Consider the following 11673-nt stretch of genomic DNA (forward strand, 5'->3'; position numbering starts at 1 on the left):
TCTTTGTCGGTACAGGTTGCTTCCCAGGAACAGAAGAGAAGTCTTCCTGCTCTCAAGATCAGACCAAACCATCCAACCCAGAGCAGCGCTACATCCGATATTCTCACCTGTATGCTTAAGGACACAACATCAGAGCACAAAGCTCACCTCTTTGACCTGAAATGCAAGATATGCACAGGTATTATAATATATTTGGTCAATACTAAACAGATATTATCTTATATTGTTATTTTAGTTATTCTAATAATGATTGGATTTCTTCCCACAGGCCAGATACTACCCGGGGAAGAGGATGAACCCGCAAAGAAAAAACCCAAGATCTCTGAAACAAAAGATAGGAACGAACCCTCTTGGAGAAGGTATACCGGAGGCGACTCTCCTCTGCGGGCGCCACCTGACTCACCAGACATGGACTCCCCAACATCCTGCCTTGTCATTGACTCTCCAGTACTGACCATTGTAGAATCCCCTGCTTCTCCCATGAGGGATTCTCCAGCCTCCCCTACTTTAGAGTCTCCTGCTTCCCCTGTCTCAGAGTCCCCTGCATCCCCAACTCCAGACATTCCTAAAGCTACTACAACAAAGAAAACATACACACCAGTTGTGATTCCAGCTGTCTCCACTGTGACCATCTCAAGACGTGATCCCCGCACGGCAGCAAGCAGGTTCTCTGCTTCGTCTAGTAGCTCCTTTGGTCCCAGCAACACAACCCTTAACCAATCATCCCCTTATATGTCCATTAAAGAGAAAAGCTCTGCCTTGACCTCTGCATCAGGATCCTCACTAGTATCAGGATCCTCACTACCACCAACAAAACCTTTACCTAAATCTATCTTAATGAAGCCGTTGTCAGATCCTCGACTCTATGCCCCATCATCAAGGTAAATACAACTCTTGAAAGTTTAAATGTAAATATATTCTGTATTAAATAATATACATTAGATTATAATAAGCACGATGTGTGGATGTGATTGTTATTGTGCTGCTGTGGCTTGTGTTTCAGGACTGTGATCTCTGAATCACCGGGTGCTGGAGAGACTGCTCAGTTCCTTTCAAAGCAAGAGATACTGTGGAAAGGCTTCCTAAACATGCTCAATGTAGCCAAGTTCGTTACGAAGGGATATCTGGTTTCAGGATCTGCCGAAAACCTTAAAGCGGTACAGTACTGCACTTTAACTTTTCATACATATTCTGTTATTCACACAGCACAGTATTCATCAAATCTGTCTTTGTCACTGGAACTTACTGTATGTTGTTTTGTGTAGGATCTACCGGATACCATACAAATCGGGGGACGAATCATGCCTGAAACAGTTTGGGACTATGTTGCAAAGCTAAAGACCTCTGTTAACAAGGCAAGCAGTACACAATGTATATGTACTTTCTCTTTCTGCACCCAATATATGTTCAAGTTTTTCACTATCATAAACCTTGTTTTGTTTGTTTTTTGCGTATTAGGAGTTGTGTGTGATCCGGTTTCAGCCCGCAACAGAAGAGGAGGAGGTTGCCTACGTCTCCCTGTTTTCGTATTTCAGCAGTAGAGGTCGTTTTGGGGTTGTTGCCAATAGCAGCCGCTCTCTCAAGGATGTATACCTTGTCCCACTCGGTGCAAAAGAATCAATCCCATCGATGCTGCAACCTCTTGAAGGGCCAGGTGAGATGATACCTCGTCTACGGCAGTAGTCTTGCATAAAAAACATTTACATTGTTTGGCATAGGCAAGCAACTATATTAATGGCTTTAACAGTAACATCTTACTCAGGCCACAATAACACAACAAATAAAAATGGTTTGTCCTGCTGTTGGTTTTCTATTTTATTGACTTAAAGGTGTCCTGCTGTTCCATCTACTTAAAAAATTTGAAATGTTATCCACCAGTAAATCACTTCTTGCACATCTCTTATGATTAAATAACCAACTCCCTTTTATAAAATGTAAAAAATTTGGCCGATGTCAGTATTTGGCCTCTAATAGTAGACAACAAAAAGTTATGTGAGCAAAGAAAATAATATCTGTTTAAATTAAATCTAAATATTTAATATGTGCTTAATGCTTTAAAACAACTCTCATCAGTTCACACTGTCAGTTCTGTCAGAGGTCATAACAATATAATTTTGACAGTTGTTTGCCAATACATGTCTGTTATGTGAATCTGAATATTTATTTGACCTTTCCGACCAAGATCTCATTTAAGGATTTATTTTTCTTGCCTTTCTTTATTTCTTAGGGCTTGAAAAAAACCGACCCAATCTTCTTCTGGGTCTTGCAATTATCCAGAAGACAAAACGTCCAGGTTGCTTGCCTCAGGAAATTGAAGAAAAGAGACCCAAAGTTCATATGGCCAAAGACCCAATGTGGATGCCAAAACCACCAGTCCTCTATGGTTCTAACAAATTGGAGATATTCCAACCCTATGATCCAGAGACTCCTGCTACTTCTTTCCATCCTCGTTCACCATCTTGCCCTGGCTCACCATCAGATTCTTCGTCTTCTGGCTCAGTTACCGTACCACCTCCTTTCACTTCTATGAGAGTGACTCCTCCTGTTTCTTCCCCTTTTGCTGTTTCTGCATCTACCTCCAATAGCATCTCGGACAAGAGTTCCAAAACAGAATCTAATGACAAAACACCACTACAGACTATCTTGAAATCGATGTACCGCAACAAGCAAACTGACTCTAAGGCCTCTGTTGTAGGAAGTTCTGCAACAAGTGTTAAAAACATCCCTGTGTTTTCTCACGTGTCTGCATCCATGGTGGATCCAATCGTCCAACAATATGGGCAGAAATCCAAAGTGAAAAAGATAGAAGAAGAGGAAAATTACTATGACCGACCATATGACCCGGAGGAGGAGTATGATCCAGCCATGGGATATGGAGTGGCTGCTCCACAGAACATAGAAACGATTAAGAAAGATGGCCCTGCAGTATCAGGCTTCGTGGAGGACGATATAGCCTATGATCCAGAGGATGAGACTATCTTCGAAGATATTCAAAGTGATAATCATGTTACAAAGGCCCCTGTTACAACATCAGATTCTACATCATGCCCAGCACCACCTTCTACCCAGGTTGGAACACCATCTGCAACTACCACTCCTGTGCAAACTACCCCAGCTGCAGTCATGCCAACTCTTCCTACAGGCATTGTAGTTGTCTCAGCTGCAACATTGTCTGAACAGCAGCGCATGCTGGAGGAGCTTAATAAACAGATTGAAGAACAGAAACGACAGTTGAAAGAGCAGGAAGAGGCACTACGTCAACAGAGAGAGGCTGTGGGTATGTTCATGGCTAAATTTTCAGTTTCTGATTCCATGATGTCTCCTCCACAAAGATCTTTGCCTCTTAGTCAACTGTCATCACTGCAGAGTGGCATAATGCAAACAGAATCCAGGCCTTCGGAATCAACAGACAAGACCAGCAACCCCACAGAGGCTGTGGACAAATCAAATGTGGATTCACAATCTGTTGAGTTAGAAACAGCCACTGCCCTCCCTGCTTCTAAAAATGACACAGATAACATTGTAGAGCAAGATAAAACGCAAAACAATGTTGAGGATAGTGACAAGTATTCTTCTGCTGGAGAGATTGAAGATTCTGATGTAGCCTATGACCCTGAGGATGAATCACTCTTTAATTTAATTCAAGAGGATGTATTTCAAGGAAGCAGTATGCATTCACCAGGGCATAGTTCTAGCCGCAAGGGTGCTCTGCCAAATTCATACAACAGCAAAAAGCGAAGGTCGTCACCAAAGAGGCGGAGTCATCGTGAAAGGGACTCCCATAGAAGTCCTTCAAGTAGGTCACAGAGGCGTTCTCCTTCACATTCCCGTAGACGTAAAGAAAAGGATAGACACAAAAGAAGTGAAAGAGACAGGTCAAGGCATAGAGCTAGAAACCAGTCTGAACATCAGGGTCGCCATCGTAAAGAGCATAGTACACGCCGTCATTCTCATGGTCATACAAGATCTCCATCGTCTCCTATAAAAACAGATTTTGCGTCCCTTTCACCGAAGCAGAACAGAGGACCTTCCCCTCAAGTCCCTGAGAAATCAAATTCTGAAAAAGTCCCAAGTGATCTGCTGGAGTCGGTTGATGGACAATCTGTCGAGAGTAACACACCATCATTTGCCCCTGTTACCATTAAAAATGAGCATGTTTCTGAGTGCCCAGATAAAGACATTTTGCCTCATTCACATGAACTTGTTCATAATGTGAAGCTTGAGATATCAGAACCATCAAAACCCCATGACCTCCAAAATAATTCAGTCAGTGGTTCTTCTACCCCGGTGGAAAAAAAACCTCAACAGCAAACTGTGTTTCACAATAAATATGAAAATACAGTTCCTTTAAGAGAAATTGACCCACCCCTTCGAGATTCTCCTCAAAGCCCTGATCCAGAACCACAATTCTTGAAACATAGCAGCATAGAAAAGAGTGACTCCTTTGAGACTGAGGAAATCAGAGATCCTGAGACACATATCAAAGTCTCAATGCCATTTGTTAAAGTTGAAAATACTTATCTGCCTATTGGTGCTCAAGCAACAGTGCCCAATATACTGGGAAGTCCAAAATCAAATATCAGAAATTTGGATTTTAAACCTCTACATCTACATGACTCAAGTGTTAGAGATCAATGTATGATTGAGGCAGAGAAACAGTCAGAAGGGGGGAAAAACCATCAACAAATGTTGGGTCAAGGGGGGACAGATTTAAAGCTAGCCAGAGACTCCGATATTCAGGGCCCTGAAATAGACCAACTGTCAAAACATTTAAGGAATCCAGGACTAGATATGAAACAACAGATAGAGCCAAGAGACACAGAAATTCGATTTCCAGGGTCTGATAGGAGAGGAGCAGGTATGCAAGGCATGCAAGGCATTGGCCCCAACATTTGGGGCCCTGGGCCACACATTAGAGACTCAGGGGTGAGGAGTCCAATGCAATCATCAGACAGATCGGGGCATTACACAAGTGGTTCAGAGTCAAGAGACCAAAAACAAAGAGGCGAGAGTCCACATACTAGGGGTATGAGATCTGCTATGATGGGTGGAGATATAAGAGATCAGAGTCCAGATATAAGTGGTGCAGGTCCATCTCTCAGGGATGAAAGAAGTGTTCGAAGGCAATCAAGACATGATGACAGTTCAGTTCGTGCGCATGCAGAACATATGAAGGAGCCACAGACAGATATTAGGGCTGAAAGGAGTATGCATGGTCTGAACACGAGAGAATCAGACACTATGCATGAGCCTAAAAGGCACAATGTGACAGGAGGGTCTGGTCAAGATATTGATAGTACGGTTGGCTCAGATACAAGAGGTGATAAAAGTGAGTCAAGTGCAAGGAGACCATATCAATTTAGCCAAGGGGACAGAGGTCCCATGCCCAAAATTACAAATCCAGACTGGAGAGGTTCAGCACCAGGTGTTGTTGGTCCTGATATGTTTGGTCATAGAAGTCAAAATATAAGCCTGGCTCCAACAGATTCGACTGGCCTAGAATCAGACAGAAATGATTGGAGAGGGCCAGATAGGGCAAAATTATGTTCAGTTACAGGAATGCCATTTATGCAAAATGAATGGATGGCTTACCACCCTGATAAGAGAGGAGCCAACCTGGAGACACAGGGGCCTGACAGAGGACAAAAGGCTTCTGATTTCATGGCACCAGGACCTAATATGGAGGTTCATATGCCTGACAGGAGAGGGCCAGCAGGTCCAGATTTCAGGAGACAAGAGTATGAAAGGAGAGATCCAACTATGGACAATCTAGGACCTGGCATGAGAGGACCAGTGGTTGCCAGGAGGGGTCTGGCTTTGGAGCATCCTGAAACTGACAGGAAGGAACCTGGTGGCCTACATTTCAGAGGTCCAGGGCCTGAGAGAAGAGGCCCAGCTATAGAAGATCAAGGACCTGACATGAGTGTGCCGGCAGATGCAGATTTCAGCGAACCATGGCCCAAAAGAGGAGGGCCTGATATGGTTGGTCCAGGGCCTGACAGAAGAGGACCAGGATGTCTGGATTTCAGAGGTATAACTATGGAGGGCACTGGAACTCACAGGAGAGCACCTGAAGGAAGAGGCCCTGCTATGGAGGGTCCTGGGACTGACAGGAGAGGGCTTGAAAGTCCAGATTTTAGAGGACCAAGACCTGAAAGGAGAGGTCCTGCTATGGAAGGTCCTGGGGCTGATAGGAAAGGGCCTGAAGGTCCAGATTTCAGAGGACCAGGACCTGAGAGGAGAGGTCCTGCTATGGACGGCCCTGGTACTGATGGGAGAGGACTTGAAGGTCCAGATTTCAGAGGACCAAGACCTGAAAGGAGAGGTCCTGCTATGGAAGGCCCTGGGAGTGACAGAAGAGGGCCTGAAGGTCCAGATTTCAGAGGACCAAGACCTGAAAGGAGAGGTCCTGCTATGGAAGGTCCTGGGACTGATAGGAGAGGACCTGAAGGTCCAGATTTCAGAGGACCAAGACCTGAAAGGAGAGGTCCTGCTATGGACGGTCCTGGTCCTGATAGAAGAGGACCTGAAGGTCCAGATTTTAGAGGACCAAGACCTGAAAGGAGAGGTCTTGCTATGGAAGGTCCTGGTCCTGATAGAAGAGGACCTGAAGGTCCAGATTTTAGAGGACCAAGACCTGAAAGGAGAGGTCTTGCTATGGAAGGTCCTAGTCCTGATAGAAGAGGGCCTGAAGGTCCAGATTTTAGAGCACCAAGACCTGAAAGGAGAAGTCCTGCTATGGAAGGTCCTGGGACTGATAGGAGAGGGCCTGAAAGTCAAGATTTTAGAGGACCAAGACCTGAAAGGAGAAGTCCTGCTATGGACGGTCCTGGGACTGACAGGAGAGGACCTGAAGATCCAGATTTCAGAGGGCCAAGACCTGAAAGGAGAGGTCCTGCTATGGAAGGTCTTGGGGCTGATAGGAGAGGACCTGGGGGTCCAGATTTTAGAGCACCAGGACATGACAGGAGAGGTCCTGCTATGGACGGTCCTGGGACTGACAGGAGAGGACCTGAAGATCCAGATTTCAGAGGGCCGAGACCTGAAAGGAGAGGTCCTGCTATGGAAGGTCTTGGGGCTGATAGGAGACGACCTGGAGGTCCAGATTTTAGAGCACCAGGACATGACAGGAGAGGTCCTGCTATGGACGGTCCTGGGACTGACAGGAGAGGACCTGAAGATCCAAATTTCAGAGGACCAAGACCTGAAAGGAGAAGTCCTGCTATGGAACGTCCTGGCACTGATAGGAGACGACCTGAAGGTCCAGCTTTTAAAGGAACAGGACATGAAAGGAGAGGTCCCGCTATAGATGGCCCTGGACCTGGCAGAGGAGGACCTGGAGGTCCAGATTTCAGAGGGCCAGGAGCTGAGAACCGAAGTTTATTAATAGAGAGTCCTGGGCCTGACAGTAGAGGACCTGTGGGTTCAGATTTCAGTGGACCGAGACCTGAAAGAAGAGGTACTCCTTTGGAGGATCCTGGGATTGATTGGAGAGGACCTGCAGGTCCAGATTTCAGAGGACCGGAGCCTGAAATGAGAGATCCTGCTATGGGGGGTCTTGGAATAAACAGGAGAGGACCTACAGGGCCTGATAGGAGAGGTTATTCTATGGCCGGTCAGGGGCCTGACAGGATAGGAATTGAAAGTCCACATTTAAGAGGACTAGGACCTGAAAGGAGCTGTCCTACTATCGAAGGCCCTGGGACTGACGGGAGAGGACCCGAAGGTCCAGATTTCAGACCACCAGGACATGAAAGGAGACGTCCTGCTATGGAGGGTCCTGTCAAAAGAGGACCAGGACATCCAGATTTCCAAGGACAAGAGCCTGAAAGGAGAGTACCAGCAGGTCCAGACAGAGGGCCTGGCTGTGAATGGAGAGGTCACTCTGTGGAGGGACCTAACAGGAGAGGAGGACCAGGACATCAAAATGCTAGTGGACTTGGTCCTGATAAGCCAGGCCCATATATGGGGCCTTCTGGGCCTGACTCCATAGGAATGGGACAAGACAGACCACCTGGTACTCAAAGTCAGGGAATGGGAGGACCACACTTCAGGGGTCCAGGGTCTGACAGAGAGTATCCAAATATGGAGGGCCCAGGGCCTGATATGAGAATGGCAGGTGGTCCAAACATGAGGGGGCCAGGACTTCAATATTCAGGTTCAAACATACAGGATCCAGGGCCTGACAGAGGAAATTTCATGGGTCCTGGGCCAGAGAGAAGGCCTCCAGATATGAAGGAAACAGAAAACAGCATGAACTTTCCAGGACCCCCACAGTTCATGGGCCCTGAACTAAAAAGATACCCTCCAGATATGGATGGCCCAGAGTTTGGTAGGAGAGGTCCACCCTTCAGAAGTGTGAGGCCTGAAAGAGCTGTTACGGAGGGACATGATACTGGTCCAAGAGGTCCAGATTTTAGAGCACCAGGTTGTGAATTCAGAGGTCCAGACATTGAGAGCCCAGGCCCTGGTAGGAGAGAATCAGGAGGCACAGGCTCCAGGGAACCTGGACCTGAAAGGAGACGATCAGTTGGTCCAGACATAGGAGGCCCATGCATAAAACAGAGAGGTCCTAATACAGAAGGTCTAAGGCATGATAGAAGAAATGACTGGGGAATGGCTGATTTTGAGGACTCAGATGCTAACCGAGAAATCCCAGGTATAGAGGGTCCAGGATCTGATAGAATATCTGATAGAAATATGAGGGCTCCAAGGCCTATGAGGAGAAATGTTAGAAGACCAGGGCCAGATTCTAGCCTAATTCGGGGAGAGAGATGGAGGGGCGCAAACATACAAGAACAATGGTCAGATATGAGAGGGCCAAATATGGAGGCTGTCGACAATGAGCAGGAATATTCAGGAGATAATTTGGAAAGACGTGGCAACAGGGGCCCAAGACCTATCCAGGAAGGTCCAGATGAGAAGGGCCAAGAAAGTGGGCCAGGTCTTCAAAGTGAATGGAGAGGTGCTGGAGAGAGGGGGCAAACACCAGTACAGGAAAGACCAGATTTTAGTTTTCCAGGGCCTGTTATGGGTCCACAAGATGATTGGAATGCTCCAGGTTGCGGGGGTCCAGGGCCTTTCCAAGATAATCCAGACATGATGTACCAAGGTCCAAGGGGAGAACCTGGAAATGAACATAGAGAGCCTGATAGACAAGGTGCTGGGTCAAACAGAGGTGGACTAGGGACATTTTTTAGAGGGGAAAGAGATCCAGATAATAGAACAAAAGGCCTTGATAGAAGAGGTTCAGGCTTTGTGGGACCAGGGACAGATATGAAAGGGGGTCCAGATATGGCAAATGACTGGAGGCAGCCAGACTTCAGGGGGGATATGAGAGGGCCAAACATGGAAGAACCTGGTGCACATAGGAGAGGCCCAAGGGGATTTGAAGGCTTCAATAGAATAGATTCCGAAGGTTCAAATTTAAGACGACCAGAACCTGTAAACAGAAGTTCGGACATTGAGGGTCCAGGGGCTGATGGAATGTTTTCAGATTGTGGGGGGCGAGGATCTGATAGGCGAGAGGCAGACATGGAAAGCCATGGACCAAGTAGACGAAGATTTGAGCACGAGTTTAGAAGGGAGAAGAGAGGTCCACACATGAGACGGCTAGGGCCTGATGAAAGTTCAGATGCAAGACATGGGCCTGGTAGGTGGGATCCAAACTCTGAGGTTCCTGGGTCTGATAGAAGAGGTCCAGACATGATGGGCCCAGGTTTAGACTCCAGGGGATCTGAGCCAGCCATGAAGAATGACATGCAAGCTATAAGACATTCAGATGAAACTGCATCACGTCATTTCAATAGTCCACATCACATGACCAGATCCCAAGGTCCTAGTAATCCACGCTCTGCAGTGTTCAATGGGCCCCCGGGTTTTCCTTCAAACAGTGGAAAACCACAGAGACCTAGAGCTGCCTTACTTCCCACTCCAACGGAGGGTCTTATGCGCTTCCCAAATGTGATCAACCATTCTGATGTCTTCACCCCGAAACCAAAACAAATGCATTTCTCTGCAGACAGGGAGTGGAGTAGAGATAGAGCAGTGGGTCAAAAACAGGAGAAAAGTCCTGCTAGCACATTGGCAGATGCAAACACAGGGTTGGGAAAAGAAAAAAGGCCGGAGAGCAGTGAAACTGATAAACAAGGGGTTAGTGGAGCATCCAATGAAACCAAAATCAATCGAAGTATAAATAGTGATGGAAATAAAACAAATGTCAAGCCAAGTTAGAGATGGGCAAAAATCTAAATGCTTGGGCCCCCTCAGTACAGGGGGTGGATAGAGATACTACAACATAACCACACTGAATGTATCAACGGTCAAAGCCATGCAAGATCACACATTGTTGCTTGATATGGAAATGCTTAGGGTATTTGAGTTCACGTTGTTGTAGTTTTGTGTTAAATTAATCATTTATTTTTGTTATTTGATGACATGTCTCTTAAACCTAACCAGCTGTGAATTTCCTTTTGAAAATACAGAATTGTTTTGTACAGAAAATGTACAGTTTTTGTTTTTTTAGTTTTTTTTTAACATAGCCATAGTGTCGGTACAGTAACCTTGATCTGGCTTTTATGTTCCTCTGCTGATACCACGTAGCTTGTTTCAAGTCAATAAAGTTACGTATACCTTTTTTAAAATTTGTATTAAGTCTGATTTTGTCATTGATATTAAGATTGATTGATTGATGTTTATTGCCTTTTGTGGGAAGAAAGCAAACCATGAATTTGTACTTTTTTACAGGTAAAGTCAAAAAGGTTCCTTAACACAAGTTGACACATTTTATAAGGTTTCTGGTGTCTCTTTAGAGGCAATATTCTTAATTGCTTATCATGACAGCTTCATTGTTTGTGACAATAAAGGCAAGAAACTCCACTTGGAAATAAATGTAAATGTAAATAAGCTAATTATAGTTTTTAGAATTGTTTATAATACATGTGGTACAGTATCTATCTATGAGATGAAGTGGGTTAGAAATATAAAGTAAAATATATGAATATTCAACTACAAGAGCCTCAAAGTCATTTGAATACATGTATTCGTTTACACTTGTGTATCATGTAGATTTGGGTATTTTTCACATTACAAGCACCAGCTTTGAATTGATTCAGATTTTCTTGGGCTCTTGCTATGACAACAAGATGGAGAAAGACAATAAGTAGGCAAGAGGAAGTCCTTGGGAATAAAAACATCAATGCTGATGGATGACTGAAGTTATATTGTCCATAACAACCCTCTCCTGAAGAGCTCATGTCTCACCAGTGGGGGGCGACAGCATTCAGTTGAATCACGTGTCTTCCATTAGTAGATATTGATACAGCTTTGGTAACTTGGTTGAAGTGTCTTTCTCACACCAGGGACATGTTCTTGTTGCAGCAGCAGACAATCTGAGGTAGACGAGAGAATATAAAACAGGCACTAGATTAAAAGTATAAAAATTGAATGACAAATTACAGAGAATATTTATGTAATATACACCTTCCACTAAGGAAATATTGTTTGTAGAGAATTGTACTTGAATAAAGTGCATATATATATGGAGAGAGTACTTTTAATGTCCAGCTATATATATTTGATCTATATTGCATATAAAGCACTTTTGTATGAAAGGTGCTATATAGATAAAGTTCATTATTAATATTTGAATCTCCCTCTCAATTGTACTTGAGT

General features: G+C 45.0%; 1 protein-coding gene across 1 annotated transcript in view; it reads left to right on the plus strand.

The window, feature by feature from the left end:
- Positions 1-10643, plus strand: part of si:ch73-181d5.4 — a 29703-nt gene extending 19060 nt beyond the window's left edge. The window contains exons 12-17 of the mRNA XM_047340150.1: positions 16-178; positions 269-881; positions 1004-1157; positions 1266-1355; positions 1459-1654; positions 2228-10643. Of these exons, the coding sequence (XP_047196106.1) occupies positions 16-178; positions 269-881; positions 1004-1157; positions 1266-1355; positions 1459-1654; positions 2228-10233 (9222 nt within the window). The 3' untranslated portion in view covers positions 10234-10643. The remainder of the gene's footprint in view (positions 1-15; positions 179-268; positions 882-1003; positions 1158-1265; positions 1356-1458; positions 1655-2227) is intronic.
- The last annotated feature ends 1030 nt before the right edge of the window (positions 10644-11673 follow it).

The sequence above is a fragment of the Hippoglossus stenolepis genome, chromosome 6, assembly GCF_022539355.2.
Source record: "Hippoglossus stenolepis isolate QCI-W04-F060 chromosome 6, HSTE1.2, whole genome shotgun sequence".
Classification (NCBI taxonomy): Eukaryota; Metazoa; Chordata; class Actinopteri; order Pleuronectiformes; family Pleuronectidae; genus Hippoglossus; species Hippoglossus stenolepis.